Here is an 18,308-nt window from a genome sequence, read left to right as displayed (position 1 = left end):
GCCAGACTGGAATTTAGCCCTTGGATTGAGAAAAGTTCCCTATCCCTGCCTTAGAAGGTCTGCTTGCTGATTGGCTCTCAGAAATGGGGCTCAGCCATTGTTCCTTCATTCCAGAATCCTAGATGTAACCTGATAACAGCAACACCTCCCAGTGACTAATTCATTCGGTCTGCAATCAACTTATTGAGACCTAGGGGGAGTCTACACCAGCCATTTATTGCAGGATTTGTATCACAAGCATCACTAACAGGTCACATGACGTTCACTGGCTCTCGTGGGGATCTCGGCTCCACCTCCCAGTTTTCCTGGACTATCCCTGACTGCTTTTGTTGCAGTTTTTCCGGCTCTCTCGCATCCGTTCCGAAGAACGTTTGTGTTGTGCGAGGTCGTTGTTGTTCGCTGTGAGTTCCAGACTCAGCGAACAACCAATCAGCTGTGAGGGGCAAGTGCATGGGGTATATGGTGACGGCAGCAAGACTACTTTTTGCACAGAACTGGAAAGACCCAGTAATACTGACAACGGAGGAGTGAATGCTGAAGATGTTAGAACTGGCAGAAATGGCAAAACTTACAGCGAAAATGAGAGAAAGGTCAACAGCCACATTTATGTTGGAATGGAAACCATTGATAGATTATTTGAAAGAGACAGAGAAAAATGATTTATTTGTTTGTGGTTTTTAGGTTGAGGGGGGGGACGGGAAAACAAATTCTGTGAATTCAAGGTTGTAATTTAGGTAGAAGGGTAATTAAGAATATAAGGGGCATTTCATGCATGGAGAGGACGGAAGAAATATATATCCTAACCTCACCCTTAAATGTTTTTTAGTAATTGTAGTTGTTATACATAGTTTTGTGGGTATGTGCAATGTCTGTGTATGTATTATGTGTGAGGCTTGTTTAGATGTTGCTGTTGAAAAAATAAGTAAAAAAAAGAAAGGGAGGGGGGAAACTGTGTGTGTGTGGGGGGAAATGATCTGCCATCAGGAGAAATGGGGTGGAGCTGGGGAAGGGGTGTGGACATCTGGTGAGCACTGGGGCGGGGGGCAGATTGAGACCCCAGTTGGCCAGATTTAGCCCATAGGCCTGAGGTTCAATACACCTGCTTTAAAGGATCAGTTAGCAGGTGATGGGAAATACTTTTTTTCTGCCACTGAGACCCTGGTGATTCAATGGAGAGAAGCAATGGGAAGAGCCAATGGAGAGAAGCAATGGAAAGAGCCAATGGAGACAGCCAATGGAGATAGTCAATGGAAAGAAGCAATGGAAAGAGCTAATGGAAAGAAGCAATGGAAAGAGCTAATGGAAAGAAGCAATGGAATGAGTCAATGGGAAGAAGCAATGGAGAGAGCCAATTGAGAAAGCTTTCTGTCGGCCGAACTAATGGGCATTTCCTAATGGGGACAGTACAATGGAAAAGGTCCCTATGCATGTTAGGAACAGGTAGATTCTCTTCTGAGTGTTCTATGGACCTACTTACGATCAAGTATGATGCCAAGAAGAGGCTGGAAGTCCTCATCGGTTATCTGCCACACAGCAAAGGTTTCCCTGGGGCTTTCTGGCAGCAGTCGGAGAAGAAAGGTGATGGTGTATTCAGCTGGAATTCCAGAGACAAAGACTTCACTGAGGAAATAAATAAATTGAGCAGAAAGACACCTAAGTAGAATACTTAGTAGAAGGTTCAACAGTGAACTTCACAGGAACATAGAAACATGGGAAGCTGCCTTATTCGGAGCCAGACTATTGGTCCATCTAGCTCAGGGGTGAATTACTAAATCTGGGTTGGGGGGCAGATTCACTCCAGCTAGCTCTGTGTGACACCTAGAAACAGCATTCCCAGAGCCTGACTCTCCCGAAGAACATGGGCTTTCCTTGATAGGGGCCACACACTCCATTAATAATATTAATATCCTGCCTTTTTTTCCTCCTGAAGGAACCCAAGGCAGCTTACATTATCCTCACCACAACAACCTTGTGAGGTAGGTTGGGCTGAGAGTCTGTGACTGGCCCAAAGTCACCCAGTGAGCTTCCATAGTTGAGTGGCGACCAGGACCCAGAACTCAAAACTCCCAGTCCAAAACTCTAGCCACTACGTCACACTGGTTTTCTTGCTGTTGCTCACCGGCACAGTAAGCAGACCAGATGGGAGCAAACAGAGTGACAGCTGAGTGTTCAGCTTCAGCTGGAGGCCTGCCCCTTTAAGGCTTTCCACGCCACATCAGGGGAAGGGTGTGAACCCTTAGAAGGTACTCAGCATAGGGATGTGTGAATCGTCAAAATCACAGAAGTTCTCCAAATTCTATCTCGAGATCATTCTAACTGAAGTCTGTATCAGATTGCAAGCTTTGCTATTTTCTTTTGGCATGGAAATCCATGCATATTTTTGTGCAGATTTTCTCCAAATGTACACCTTAATTATGCACACCTTTGAAACATACACATTTCATCTCCCATTGTTTAAAGTGTATATGTGCACCTTTTTAAAACAGACACATTTTTCATGTACATTTTTCAAATGTACACATGCTGTCGAACACATATTTTTGTTTGAGTCCATGAATCACATTGTAAGCTTGAACACATGCAAATTTTGACCACAGTTTTCATCCGAGTCTGGTTTCAGTCCGAAGGGTGAGAACTGGGTAAATTCTGATCAAAAACAAACTGAAATGAATTTCTCATACATCCAGGCCAGGAGGCATATAGGGGTTCAGTCACTTCAAGAGGACTGATAGAAGGAGGATAAAACTTTGGACTGATAATGTACATTGATGGTGCTATATAAATAAATAAATAAATAATAATAATAATAATAATAATAATAATAATAATAATAGGATTGTGATGGGCACCAGAGAATATTGTTGCTATTTATTTGTAGAGCCCCAAATGTAGGGTGACCCTATGAAAAGGAGGACAGGGCTCCTGTATCTTTAACAGTTTTATTGAAAAGGGAATTTCAGCAGGTGTCATTTATATTTTAATTCCATCCAAGGCTGGAGTTAAAATCGCAGGAAGAAACATTAACAATCTCAGATATGCAGATGACACCACATTGATGGCTGAAAGCGAGGAGGAGCTGAGGAGCCTTATGACAAAGGTGAAAGAAGAAAGTGCAAAAGCTGGGTTGCAGTTAAACCTCAAAAAACCCAAGATTATAGCAACCAGCTTGATTGCTAACTGGCAAATAGAGGGAGAAAACGTGGAGGCAGTGACAGACTTTGTATTTCTGGGCGCAAAGATTACTGCAGACGCTGACTGCAACCAGGAAATCAGAAGACGTTGACTTCTTGGGAGGAGAGCAAATCTTGATAAAATAGTTAAGAGCAGAGTCACCACACTGACAACAAAGGTCCACATAGTTAAAGCAATGGTATTCCCTGTAGTAACCTATGGCTGAGAGAGCTGGACCATAAGGAAAGCTGAGCGAAGGAAGATAGATGCTTTTGAACGGTGGTGCTGGAGGAAAATTCTGAGAGTGCCTTGGACTGCAAGAAGATCAAACCAGTCCATACTCCAGGAAATAAAGCTAGACTGCTCACTTGAGGGAATGGTATTAAAGGCAAAACTGAAGTACTTTGGCCACATAATGAGAAGACAGGATACCCTGGAGAAGAGGCTGATGCTAGGGAAAGTGGAAGGCAAAAGGAAGAGGGGCCGACCAAGGGCAAGATGGATGGATGAGATTCTGGAGGTGACAGACTTGACCTTGGGGGAGCTAGGGGTGGCGACAGCCGACAGAAAGCTCTGGCGTGGGCTGGTCCATGAAGTCATGAAGAGTTGGAAGTGACTGAACGAATAAACAACAACAAACATTTATATTTATGGAGAACCTTGTGAAATTTCCTCTTCATCACAACACTTAAAGCTGCAGGAGTTATAAGTGACCAGATTTAAAAGAGGGCAGGGCACCTGCAGCTTTAACTGGTGTGATGAAGAGGAAATTTCACAAGGTTCTCCATAAATATAAATGCCACCTGCTGAAATTCCCTTTTCAATAAAACTGTTAAAGATACAGGAGCCCTGTCCTCCTTTTCATATGGTCACCCTACCCAAATGCAACTAACTTTAGCCTTGTTAACATGCTGATTGCAGCCTTTAATTTCATGGCAATGTAACCAAAGGTAAAATCTTACATTTCTGGCCTCTCTATCTTTCTCTCTTTATTGACATCATGCCCTTGAAAGGATCCTTTTTATTGTCCTTATGGCTATATGAGAGAACCAATTTGAATCTCTGAACATTTTGACGAAGGGTACTCTGTGGAATCTCACAATTTGCTGTTAAGAAGCTTTGCTTCTTTAAACAAGATTAAAATTATCCCTATGTTTCAGCAATTAAACTTAAAAAGAAAGCTACAGCTGCCTCTTAATAATCCAGTCTGTCTTGATTTGCAAAGCTGTAGTCAATAATAGAATCAAATGGAATACATGCCGGGCCATTATAAACCCCAGATTACGAAGAGGAGTCTGAACTCAACAAGCAAAGTCATGTTCCAAAGTCATTGATTCACTGAGACTCGCACAAATTGCAGCAGGTCACAAAATTGTGGCAAATCTTATGTGGTTTGGGATGGTGATCACTTTGACCAGTTTTATACTATCCATAGCAAAAGGAAATAAGAAAAGCTGAGCTGGATCAGTCCAAGGGTCCATCTAGTCCAGCACTCTGTTCACACAGTGGCCAACTAGTTGCTGACCAGGAACCCACAAGCATGACATGGTACAACAGCACCCTCCCACCCATCTTCCAAAGCAACTGGTGCAGACAGGCTTACTACTACAAATACTGAAGATAGAACATAACCATCAGTGCTAGTAGCCATTGATGATCTTCTCCTCCAGGAATTTATCCAACCCCCCTTTGAAAGCCATCCAAACTGGTGGCCATTGCTACATCTTGCGGTAGGTAGCGAATTCCATAATTTAACTATGTGCTGCGTGAAGAAGTCCTTCCTTTTACGTAGCAGAGCTGGCGTTAGCGCTGGTGTGTTGGCCCTGCTCCCTTTGGCCCCACCCCTTTTGCTTTTGGACACACCCACTACTGGAATGCAGAGCCTGAGAACTATGGTGTTATGGAAAGAGTATGAGGGCTCACCAGAGAGAGCTTCTAGAGACAAGGAAAACAAATTCCTCTACTTAATTGGGCTCTGGTGATGAACAACATGGGCAGGAGATATAAGGCCAAACTAGACATGATATCAGCAGGTGGGTGGGTTAACCACTTCCTCACCGCTGCTATTTGCTTGGGGAGGTACCATTGGCACCAATGGAAGCTTCCTGCCTGGGACAAATACCAGCTTTTGTCGGGAGGATCATCTTAGAGTGCAGGACACGGACTAATGGGCTGAAGTTTCAGGAAGTCAGATTCTGGCTGGACATCAGGAAAAACTTCCTGACTGTTAGAGTAGTACGACAATGGAACCAATTCCCTAGAAAGGTCGTGGGCTCTCCCACTCTAGAGGCGTTCAAGAAGCAGCTGGACAACCATCTGCTAGTTACGCTTTAAGGTGGATTCCTGCATTGAGCAGGGGGTTGGACTCAATGGCCTTATAGGCCCTTCCAACTCTACTATTTTATGATTTTCACTGGGATCATGGTGTTGGGGAAAAGGGTTAACTCTCTACTCTTCATTCTTCATTATCCCAGTCTTGATCACCCCTGCATCATAGCTGTTATTTAAATTAAAAAAACCCACACACAACTGAATGTGTTAATTGCAATCAGGCCATTAACATGCCAGGCGGTTTTGCCCTAAAGTGACCAAGGTCATTGTTTTCTCCTCTTCTAAAAGGTGGGGTGAAAGACTGATCACCCTTTCCAAAGTGACCGTAAAGAGGAGAGGAGAGGGAATAAGAATAGAGTTTCTTATTAAAATTTAAGTGTGTCACCAGCAAATTACACACAGCACTGCTCTGTCTGCCTTATCAGATGGCCAGCTAGACGGATGCTTAATGATACCATGCACAGAGATAGCAAAAGCATAAATACTGAGACGGGGATCTGCGTACCGAAACAAAAGCTGGTGAGGTGGGGGAACAGACCTTGCCTATGAAAAATCTCACTACCCCAGCTAGCTCTGCTGCATAGCTAAGTGGCACATTTGATTCATCCTGAGGCACTTCTGAGGTCTCTGCATTGAGATAATTCCATAAAAAGTAACTTTCACAGCCTCAAGCAGAGCTGCATGGGAAATTCTGAACTTCCATCCCAATCCATGAATATTGCATCTTCACTGCCAGCTCCTCTTTCTTAATTCCCCAGTTCCCAAAATAATAATCAGCAATAAGCCTTAGCATGTATACACTGCTTTAGAATATTCAAAGCACTTCACAGCTCGGATGGTTGAAAAGTTATTTTCATCTGAATTTTGATGTGAATGTACCAATGTTGTTATTACTATTATTATTATATTTATTTGTATCCCAAGTTTTGCCCAATACTGGGCCTCATGTTGCCGGTGCTGCCCCACTAGAGGCATTCAAGAGGCAGCTGGACAGCCATCTGTCAGGGATGCTTTAAGCTAGATTCCTGCAAAGAGCAGGGGGTTGGACTCGATGGCCTTGTAGGCCCCTTCCAACTTTACTAATCTATGATTTTATGATTCTATTATAGCGTGAAGCTGTAGCAGCATCCTGCAGAATAAACTAGACCTGTGATCTAAAATGGTCTCTCAAAATTCTCCATCTAATTTGTGGACAGAGACATTGTGAGGAAGGGGTTTTCATCAAATTTCTCTAGGCTAAATTCTCCAACAGTTCCTCAAAGGTGGGACCCACTCTTTGCAGGGGCAGTAGAACAACTTGTTCCTCTAAGGTTCATTTTCCCCTCTTTGGTGCCACTGAAAGTTACAACAGCAATAACTGTGTTGAGAGTTCATCCATAATTTGGCATCTTCCTCAGTACTATGGATGTAGCATCATTCTTGGGCAGGGTGTGTGCCTGTGTTTGTGTATGTGTGGCAGCTGCCAGAAATATTGTCCAAATATAGTGGAGAACATTTGGAGAAAATTCTGCAATGTGGCATTCTTTTTCTGTTGGGCAGAGGGCTAAAGAGGAAAATCCCAGAAATTTTCTGTGGAGAAATGTCTTCTGAGTAATTTTGGCTCAGCTCTAGAATAAGAGAGCCAGTGTGGTGTAGTGGCTAAAGTGTTGGACTGAGAGTCGGGAGATCCGGGTTCTAGTCCCTGTTTGGCCATGGAAGCTCCCTGGGTGACTTTGGGCCAGTCACAGACTCTCAGCCCAACCTTCCTCACGGGGCTGTTGTTTTGAGGATAAAAATGGAGAGGAGGAGGATTATGCATGTTGCCAGGTTCCTTGGAGGAAACCCAAGGAAACAAAGCCCTATGAAGTGAGACTGAAAGAACTGGGCAGGTTTAGCCTGGAGAAGAGAAGATTGAGGGGAGACATGCGAGCACTCTTCAAATACTTAAAAGGTTGTCACACAGAGGAGGGCCAGGATCTCTTCTCGATCCTCCCAGAGTGCAGGACACGGAATAACAGGCTCAAGTTAAAGGAAGCCAGATTCCAGCTGGACATCAGGAAAAACATCCTGACTGTTAGAGCAGTACGACAATGGAATCAGTTTCCTAGGGAGGTTGTGGGCTCTCCCACACTAGAGGCCTTCAAGAGGCAGCTGGACAACCATCCATCATAGAATCATAGAATAGCAGAGTTGGAAGGGGCCTACAAGGCCATCGAGTCCAACCCCCTGCTCAATGCAGGAATCCACCCTAAAGCATCCCTGACAGATGGTTGTCCAGCTGCCTCTTGAAGGCCTCTAGTGTGGGAGAGCCCACAACCTCACCAGGCAACTGATTCCATTGTCGTTCTGCTCTAACAGTCAGGAAGTTTTTCCTGATGTCCAGCCGGAATCTGGCTTCCTTTAACTTGAGCCCGTTATTCCGTGTCCTGCACTCTGGGAGGATCGAGAAGAGATCCTGGCCCTCCTCTGTGTGACAACCTTTTAAGCATTTGAAGAGTGCTATCATGTCTCCCCTCAATCTTCTCTTCTCCAGGCTAAACATGCCCAGTTCTTTCAGTCTCTCTCCATAGGGCTTTGTTTCTAGACCTCTGATCATCCTGGTTGCCCTCTTCTGAACACGCTCCAGCTTGTCTGCGTCCTTCTTGAATTGTGCTTTAGGGTGGATTCCTGCATTGAGCAGGGGGTTGGACTCGATGGCCTTGTAGGCCCCTTCCAACTCTGCTATTCTATGATTCTATGAAAAGGCGGGATATACATGTAATACATAAGTAAATAATAAATAAAATACATCTAGCTGATAGCAGATTCCTAGTACACTGAGCTACATATTTTTTAAAATGGAACTCTTGCCATCAGGCCTCTCGGTGTACTTCCTCGCAGTACCTCGTTTTCCGAGTTAGCTGGATATCTCTGAAGAGGGTATACGTGTGAGTCCCCAGGAAGATGTAGGGCTCCATAGCAACCCCTTTGATAGAGGCATACTCCTTTTCTGTCAGTCCAAAGGCCTCCATCATGTCAAAACCTAGAGAAAGCAGAGAAAGAAAAGATGGCATAAACACAGCTGGGGGAGGCCATCGTTCTTCCCGGGAGTAGGCTGGGATCTAGTGATTAAAATTGATAACCAACCAGGGATATTGGATAAATCAATGATGGATTCAGATTTCTATGAATCCGACCTGCAGGTTCTGCACTAGACCATTTTGTATACTTTTTAAATTTTGTATACTTTTTAATGTTTACTGTTTTTAACTTTTGTAAACCGCCCAGAGAGCTTCGGCTATGGGGCAGTATATAAATGTAATAAATAAAATAAATAAATTGTCTGAGTCACATGGTCTTGTGAACCATTTTTTAAAAACTTTCTAGAACGGCACACAAATTTAGTTGTACAAAAATATGATTAAAAACAGTATGAAAATGTGAATTCCTTTCCCCATAGGCTAAAGTGTGAAAACGTGGGTGGCTTATGTGCATTTTCAGAAGTGCACATTTGTGCAAGTGCGAACTTTCTAATGTGCGCTCAAGTTCAGGAAGCTGAGAAAAATCTGATCCTGTCAATAACTGTAAGAAAAGATGCCTGAGAATACCCAATATGCAGATGGCATGGATATAACAAAATCCACAAACATCCTTATAACCAACTAAACAGATATTAAACAACTCTTTCCACCTTAATACATCTATGACGTTTTTACTTAAATAGGTTTTTTTGCTGTAGTTGTTTTAATATTGTGCTCTTAATGTTGTGTTATTAAAGTTTTTTTTAATATTGTATCTACTTGCATTTTGATATTTTGAACCGCCAAGGGATTTTACTATATTCAGCAGTATACAAATCCCACAAATAAATAAATACTTCTATTCTTCTTATTGATATCCTGATTATTGGCATTATGATTCCACATATCGTCTCCCAGGGGTAGGGGGCTGTCTTCATGGTGCCGGGTGGGTGCTGCCTTCCTCTCAAACCCCACACTTTCCCTCTCCCAGGGTGGTGTCAGGTGATTCCAACACTGAGGAGGGAAAGTAGGGGTTCTGGGATGCCATCCATGTACTGGAGCTGCCCCGCCCTCTTCCTGGTGTGGTAGAATCATTGAATCATACAATAGTAGAGTTGGAAGGGGCCTATAAGGCCATCAAGTCCAACCCCCTGCTCAATGCAGAAATCCACCTTAAAGCATCCCTGAGAGATGGCTGTCCAGCTGCCTCTTGAAGGCCTCTAGTGTGGGAGAGCCCACAACCTCCCTAGCTCATTGGTTCCATTGCCGTACTGCTCTAACAGTCAGGAAGTTTTTCCTGATGTCCAGCCAGAATCTGGCTTCCTGTAACTTGAGCCCATTATTCTGTGTTAAACATAAAATAGACCAATCGTCGGTCACCTTCCACCAGGCACCGCCCCTGGGTTGACCCCAGATTGGCCCTGGAGCATCATCAGATGGCAGAAGTGCTGCATTGCTGTCGATCTGATTGAAAAAGTCAGCGTAAATCCCTGACTTTTTCAAACTGCGGCTACTGGATGGATGCAGCTTTACAGATGCAGCCCCACGATGGCCGTGAAGCTGCATCTGTGTCATCTAACCAGCGCAGCACAGATCCATAGTCACTGCAGGGCTTTCCCCATATAGACATCCCCCAGGACTCCTGTTCTGACCATTCCTAGTTCATGCGCATTAGATGAATGAATATGGGGATCAAAAGTGCCTTTGTGCCTGGATAGCAACGGAAGCGTCTCCTCCAGATGTGCTGTGACACCTCGCCCCACCTTAATTGCATACCACACTGCTGCTGGGCTTGTATCCAAAGGAGGGCCCTGTGTGTGGCTGTTTATGGGTTTATGTATGTTAGATGAGGATGTATGTGTGTTTGACCCTTTCTATACCTGCTATTTATTTATTTATTTATTAAATTTATATACTGCCCCATAGCAGGAGCTCTCTGGGCGGTTTACAAAAGTTAAAAACAGTGAACATTAAAAAGTATACAAAATTTAAAAACATCAAAAATATAAAAACAAAACAACAGTATCCACTTAAACAACAAAAGTTCTGGGGTCCATTAAAAAAAACTAACAAACTTAACATATGTTATTAAATGCTGTTAAATGCCTGGGAGAAGAGAAAAGTCTTGACCTGGCGCCGAAAAGATAACAATGTTGGCGCCAGACGAGCCTCATCAGGGAGATCATTCCATAATTGGGGGGGCACCACTGAAAAGGCCCTCTCCCTTGTTGCCATCCTCCAAGCTTCCAAAAAGCAGGAATAGGCACTCAGAGGAGGACCTTAGATGTTGAGCGCAGTGTACGGGTAGGTTCATGTCGGGAGAGGTGTTCCGTCAGGTATTGTGGTCCCCCGGGATCATCCCTGGATTGCCCCTATGCATCCAAGTGATGCACAGGGGATCCTGGGAGCAGGCAGGGATGACCCATCCATTTTCCTGGGATATTGGAGACCTTGGTTATCCCGTTTTACCTGTGGTCCTGGGACAGTCCCGAGGACCGCGGGCAGTGTGGGCACCCAACCCAGCTTCTTCTCTCCTCCCCAAGAGCAGTGGCAGTCAGCAGAGGGAAGGAGCCGGCCGGGGGGGGGGGGGAGTCCAGAGACATCAGGGGTGGAGTGGGGAGTGGGGTCGGGGCTTTTTTCCATTTGTTTTGTTTTACTTACATTCCGCTGGAGCGCAATTGCACTCTGGCTCCTGATTTTTTTTTTCTTTTAATGGTGGGTGAGACAGGCATGACATCCCCTTCCGGCATGTTGCGCTTCTGTCTGGACACCCAGCGACGATCCCGGAAGCAGGTAAGTCCGGGATCCTCCCCCCTCCTTCCCCGAAGGCCCTTAGGTGTAGAAAGGGCCTATGAGAGAGTAGGGTAGCCCCAACCCCACTAGGAGACTGAGAAGGACGTGTCAATGCCATAAGAAGTGAGGAATTTGAACTCAGAGCTCCTACATCAGTTTCAATCCACAGGATTGCACCAGCCCGTGCACAAGAGGTCCCACCTGGGGCCAACAAAGCTATCTTTCTGGCACCAAGTTAAGACGTCCCTCTACTCCAAGCATTTGGCAGCACATGATAGGTTTTTTAATCAGCTCATGGGATATTGCTTGGATGGGTGTGCATGTGAGTGTGTGTGTGCTCTCTTCACGTGTTTGTATCTAAGCTGGGGTGTTTTTTTTTAATAATGTACATAATACTGCTTTGTAAACCACCCAGACAGCTTTGGCTATGGGGCGGGGGGGGGGGGGTTATAGAAATGAAATGAGACTAAATGGTGTGAATCAGCTGTAACGATCCATACAGTGGCCCCAAAATTGCATCAGCTCGCATGCGGTAATGAACAAGCTGAGAGAAAATTAAAATGCGCTTTTCCATTTCCGTGGCTCCCCCCCTTCCCCCCCATCTCTTTAAACTGCTAAACGAGGGCTGACCTGGGTTATATGGCAAACGAGTATTTTCCAGCAAAAGAAAAAAGAAAAACCCATCTACAGGCCCTTGGAGGGTTCCCCCTCTTCCCCAGCTCCTCATTAAAGCTCTATGAGTCACTTTCTAAAGTCTTTAATACAAGCGGACTCTGCAATCAGCAATTCCCCCCTCCCTCCCTTTGCTTATCTGAATTTATGGAAAGCCGAGGCCGAGGTGGGGGCAAAGCGAAGATACAACTGGAAGAGAGATAACAGCATAAATAGTAAAAGGGGGGGGCACGTTAAACTTTTAATCAATATCCTGACTGTACTGGTTTCATCTCCCCAATACTTCTGCCTTTTCTATAGCTCAGTTCCGATTGTTATCTTGAAGACAGAGTTTAGGGCGGGGGGGGGGCACTTCTATTTTTGAAGAATTAGAACTCTTGCTGGATTTCATTTTAGCAAAACACCCCAGCCTTGAAATCTACTCATCTCAATTAAGGTTTGCACCAGACACTAATAATGTAATCAAGAAAAAGTAGGAGCTGCAGCTGTAAACTCTCTCTCTCTCTCTCTCTCTCTCTCTCTCTCTCTCTGGATCTATGAAGAGAAAAGGTCAGGAGGGTGCCGCTGAGGCACACCGGGCAATTCTGCTTGTGAAATCGTTTTTATTTTTCCACGCAGGGAGAAAAAACGATTGCAAAGGAATAATCACAAAAGAACTGCTTCTCTGGATCTGCTGGCAGGATCACATGTTCAATAATGTTGTCAGTGCATGGGCTGACAACAATTCCATTTACTTGGAAATTGTTTCCAAGTAATCATTTCCTCAAAGAACCCCCCCCCCAGTGTATCTTTTTCATGCTGGTTCACTGCCCTGTGCAGCCCAAGCAGATACAGTTTAGGTGTCTGAATTTTTTTTTTAATATTTATTTATTATTGCATTTATACCCCGCCTTTTTTCTTCAAGGTGGTGCATATAATCCTCTTCCCTTAGGAGAGTTTTGGCAATTTTGACGGCTGATTCAGCTTTGCCATTAGATCGACCGTTGTAGGGAGATGATGTTATGTGGTGAAATTCCCAATCTTTTGAAAATCTGGCAAATTCTTTGCAGGTGAACTGTGGTCCACCATCTGAAATCACGCAGTCAGGTATTCCTAGTCGGCTGAAATGGTTCATGAATCTTTCTATTCCAGTTGCTGATATGGTATCTGGCAGTTTGTCCATTTTCCAGAAATCTGAATAGTAGTCTACTAAAATGAGATAACTGCTGCCATTTTCAGTGAAAAGGTCCATTCCCACCTTGCTCCATGGTCTGTTAGGATGGTTCTTTCTGTTGATTTGCTTGGAATTCAGCACATGCATCACAGTTGCTTACAAGGTCTCTGATGTCATTAGCAATATTTGGCCTAGGGTGACCCTATGAAAAGGAGGACAGGGCTCCTGTATCTTTAACAGTTGTATTGAAAAGGGAATTTCAGCAGGTGTCCTTTGTATATATAGAGAAACTGGTGAAATTTTCTCTTCATCACAACAGTTAAAGCTGCAGGTGCCCTGCCCTCTTTTAAATCTGGTCACTCTAGTAAAGCTCCTGCAACTTTAAATGTTGTGATGAAGAGGGAATTTCACCAGGTTCTCCATATATACAAATGACACCTGCTGAAATTCCCTTTTCTATGCAACTGTTAAAGATACAGGAGCCCTGTCCTCCTTTTCATATGGTCACCCTAATTTGGCCAGAAGATCACATCTCTAGCTTTCCTCAAGCAGCCTTCTATTCCGGAATGACTGCAATGTATTTTGGATAGTATTTCTTTTCTCATGGTCTTTGGAATGAGTATCCGTTGGCCCTTAAATATGATGCCATCTTGGACACTTAAGTTCATCACGGTAGTTCCAGTAGTCTCAAGTGGACACTGGCGCTTTCTTTTGGGTATCTGGCCAACCCGCTAAAACAAGAGATCAATTCCTGCAGTTCGTTGCCCTGTAGTGTTTTGGTTTCTTGCTGTGGTATTTTGTTTCTGAATAATAAATTTTTAAGCCTTCACCCACTGGTGTGTTCATTGTTTCTGAATTCTAAGAAGAACTGTTGCCTTGTGGCAACCCAGGGAATACTGAGGTGTGTGTGTGCGTGTGTTGTGTAATTTACTATGTTTTATTTTATACATGTGGAGGCTCAGTAGAGGGGAACCAAGCATGCCTTCAGGCAGCAGGGATCACAGAGATGTCTTTAATTGAAGGGGGCTCAAGGTGATCCAATATTAAATTAAAAACGGCATTCAAAATTGATGCTGAACGTACTGGGGGGGGGGGGGAAATTATGATAAAATGGTAGAGGAAGTCGAATCCTCGTCACTCTTATCCTCCACTTTGTTTCCCTCTCTATATCCATGCTTTAGCTCCCATCAAACTGACTTCAGTTCCCTCCTTCACAGAAAAGATCTGTTCCAAAGCACCACATCAAAGATGGTGGAGATGACACCCAGAAAATGGTATCCACCTCTCCATTTTCTTTTTCCATTAGCCTTGATGATAAGGATGTTGGAGGAACCCAATTGTGGAGGGGAGTTCAGTGAGCTTACATCAGCTTGCCCCTCCACCCCCGTGAATCCATTCTGACTTCTATCAGCTGGCCCAAGTTGGTCCACAGTGTATTGGGCCAGCTGGTGGATTTCCCATCCATTTTTTTAAAAAAACTTGTGCATATAAGAACATAAGAAGAGCCACGCTGGATCAAACCAAGGGTCCATCTAGTCCAGCACTCTGTTCACACAGTGGCCAACCAGCCATCGGCCAGGGATGAACAAGCAGGACATGTTGTAACAGCACCCTCCCACCCATGTTCCCCAGCAACTGGTGCACACAGGCTTACTGCCTCAAATAATGGAGATAGCACATAGCCATCAGGACTAGTAGCCCTTGATAGCCTCCTCCACCAGGAATGTATTCAAACTCCTTTTAAAGCCATTCAAATTGGTGGCCATCACTACATCTTGTGGTAGTGGATTCCATAGTTTAACTATGCACTGTGTGAAGAAGTCCTTCCTATTATCTGTCCTGAATCTTTGTGCAATTTTTTTTAAAAAATGGGAAAAGTTCCCAGATTTCTTGGGGGGGGGGGGGAGAGACATGGCTTGGTTCAGAAATTGACACTTAATTTTAACTTAAATTTAAATTTTACTGTTTTAACTCTGTATTTTAATCTTATATCAATTTTTCTGCATGGTTTTATCCTGGTTGTGCTTTTTATACTGTGTTTTGTATTTGTGCTTTTAACCTGTTGGTTGTTTTATTATGGTTTTAATTTTTGAGAACCGCCCAGAGAGCTTCGGCTATTGGGCGGTATAAAAATGTAATAAATAAATAAATAAATAAATGCAAGCAAAATCAGGGGCCCCACAAAATCCATGAAGCCCCCAAAGGGCTGGATTTTCTGGTGATGGACATCCCTACTTGAGGACTTTCTCCCTGATCAGTCCAGATGTGTGTGTGTGTGTGTGTGTGTGTGTGTGTGTGTGTGTAGCCCCCTAAGCAGTCAGGGGAGGAACCTCTGCCCTGTTTTCTGGAGTCCTTGAGTATTGGTGTTCAAGCAACATCAGCACCCCAATATTCTGAAAATTGCTGTTGCCAGCTAGAATCCTAGCTGGCAACAGCTGCAGAATCGAACCAGGGCTGTTGCTTTTCTTCTTCTCTTTTTCTCAGTGGCTAAATCTCTCCTGCAAGCCAAGCAGGTGGTCTGAGGCCTGGAGATGCTGGACCTTAGTGCCTAACCCATTATACAGAATGCCAATTGGATGGTCAACCTGTGGACATATCTATCTTATGTTTAACTCTTAGGGCCTTGCTAGACCTACCACATAATCCGGTGGGGAGTAGGGGCGACGGCACGCTACAGCTAGTGCACGCCGTCGCCCTTTTCCAGATGTAACACGCGACGGGGCAAGGGAAAGCCCCGTCGCATCTGGCATTTCCCCCCCCCTTAAAGGACCATGTGCGCAGGAGCGCACCGCCGAAAAAGGTAGGTTTTTTTTTAAAAAAAATAAAGGGTCCCCCGCTCCCCCTGCCCCTGATTTCCCCCCCCACAATGCCTGATGCTCGCTTGCCCATCCTCCCCCCGTCCGTCAGGCCCTGTCCCCATCCTTCTCCCCCCCGTCCGCCATGCCCGTCCCTGCTCACCATGCCCGCTCATCATGCCCGTCCCCCTGCCCGCTCATCATGCCCGCCCTCTGCCCGCTTGTCATGACCGATGCCCCCTCCGCGCCCCCCGTCCGTGATTCTCCCCCGGCCCGATGGGCACAGTGCTCCTATGAGCGCTGTGCCCAGTCCGTGGCTTCTCCCAGCTATTCGCGAGTAAGCGAGCAGCCAGGAAAAGCCACAGAAAAGCCACGGGGCTGCAGATAACCGCATCCAGTTATCCCGGGTTAAGGGAGGACTTAGCCCGGCCTGACTCTGGGATCCCCTGTGCGTCATCTGGATGCACAGGAGGGAGACCGGGCCTCACACTGGGCTAATGCCTCGTCTAGCAATGGCCTTATACTCCACTTTGAACTTTGAGGACCTTCAAGAGAACGGGCTGTTGTTTTACATAATCAAGGAGCATTCTGAGAAGCCTACCTTGCAGGGAGCCTTCCGTGGAGTCAAGAGCAGGACAGTCTGCAAAATAACATAGAAGAGGGAAAGGGGGAAAGGCATGAAAACAATCAAATGCATATTTGCAGTCTGATGCAGAGGACAGCAAAGCAATTAAGTTTTAGATTAAATATTTTTTTTGTGTGGGGGGAAGCCAATGCCACAGCTTCTGAATCCTTCACTTGGGATGCCAGAGAAATCCACAACAGAGGCAGATGAGTTCAGATTTTTATGAATCACAGATTCCACAGTGGACCTGCTTCTTCCCCTATTGTTAGATTCTATGGACTTGCAGACTATTTTCCTATCCTTTGGTAATTTTGTGCGTATATCATAGAAAAATACACTTTTTAAAAAAAGGCCCAAAATGTGTATTTCCCCTAAAGTGTGAAAGTGTGAATTTTGGGCGAATGTTTGCATATTTGCATGTGTGAATTCGCACAAATTTGGAAACTAAAACAACAACAACTTGATTCCTTTGCTGGGAGGATTACAGAACGAAAGGTGCCAGACAATCTGCGAAACACAGATGGAACAGATTTTGCACAATCAGTACATCCCTACCTCTCACCTCCCAAAACTGGAAATTTTCTCTCAGCCTCATATTAAGATTCCCCCCCCTTCCTGCCTTTCTTGCTGACCCCAATTTCATCTCAAAGAAAAATGGCCCTTCATGGCCACCATTGTATACATTACATCTACGAAAATATTGAGACCCAAACGTCTGTAAAAAGTAGTGAATCGCATGGAGGATGGGTGGCTGCTGGCGCAGCCGGGCGGGTCCGTTAAGTCCTGGCTAGGATGACCATATGAAAAGGAGGACCGGGCTCCTGTATCTTTAACAGTTGTAATGAAAAGGAAATTTCAGCAGGTGTCATTTGTAAATATGGAGAACCTGTTGAAATTTCCTCTTCATCACAACAGTTAAAGCTGCAGGTGCCCTGCCCTCTTTTAAATCTGGTCACTCTAGTATAGCTCCTGCACTGTTGTGATGAAGAGGGAATTTCACCAGGTTCCCCATATATACAAATGACACCTGCTGAAATTCCCTTTTCTATGCAACTGTTAAAGATACAGAAGCTCTGTTCTCCACCCTAGTTCTGGCCAATGGCATGGCTTGATGGGTGGGGACAGTGGATTTGGGGGTTTACCGGGGGGAAGTCCAACAAACACCCAGTCAGGTGCCCACAATGTGCAGCCTTGCGCTTGGCAGGTGCCTGGGAAACTGTAACATCTAACCCACTTTGGATGTCTAGATTTTGCTTAAGGTCTGGATTCAGAGCAGGGTCCGAAGCAGGTGGAGGTGCATGAGGGCCTATTCAGAAGATCCAAACCATCCTCTGAAGCAGGTTGGGGGATCCATGCACAGCCCTTCAAAATGGTGGCTGTAAAGAGTCCCATTTATGCAAAATTACAGGCATATACAGTCTAAAAAAGGAGCCTATACAAAAAAGGCCAAACTTCATTTTTTATGCAAAATGGCAGCTTAGCAAGGAAGTGGGAGACTGCTTGCTGCTCGCCAGGCGCCCATGGACTGTCCTATGGCTTGGTACGTTCGGTGATCAGGGGTGCCCAGCCGGTGGAGGTCTGGCACTGACAGAGATGAGCCCAGCCATCCCTACACTTGCTATCTCACAGCCTTTACTTGGAGATGCCGGAAAGGAATTGAAGCTGGGACAGCTTGCATGCCAAGCATGTTCTGGACCTTGGTTACTCAGGTATGGGTTCTCCAGACCATGTACTAACCAGGCAGCCACAAACAGCTCCAGCTCTCAGACAAGTGAACATCTACGATATAC

At 45.0% G+C, this 18,308-nt stretch overlaps 1 protein-coding gene across 1 annotated transcript in view; it reads right to left on the bottom strand.

Moving 5' to 3' along the window:
- The window catches only part of COL20A1 (collagen type XX alpha 1 chain), a 171,380-nt gene that overhangs the window by 65,246 nt on the left and 87,826 nt on the right, over positions 1 to 18,308 (bottom strand). Inside the window, exons 21-23 of the mRNA XM_063142885.1 lie at positions 16,495 to 16,533; positions 8,365 to 8,503; positions 1,478 to 1,620 (exon numbers count right to left, since the gene is read on the bottom strand). Coding sequence (XP_062998955.1) covers positions 1,478 to 1,620; positions 8,365 to 8,503; positions 16,495 to 16,533 — 321 coding nt within the window. The remainder of the gene's footprint in view (positions 1 to 1,477; positions 1,621 to 8,364; positions 8,504 to 16,494; positions 16,534 to 18,308) is intronic.

This window comes from Elgaria multicarinata, chromosome 1 (assembly GCF_023053635.1).
Source record: "Elgaria multicarinata webbii isolate HBS135686 ecotype San Diego chromosome 1, rElgMul1.1.pri, whole genome shotgun sequence".
Taxonomy (NCBI): Eukaryota; Metazoa; Chordata; class Lepidosauria; order Squamata; family Anguidae; genus Elgaria; species Elgaria multicarinata.
The sequence above is the reverse complement of the archived record's forward strand: the minus strand, read 5'-3'. Positions and strand labels throughout refer to the sequence as shown.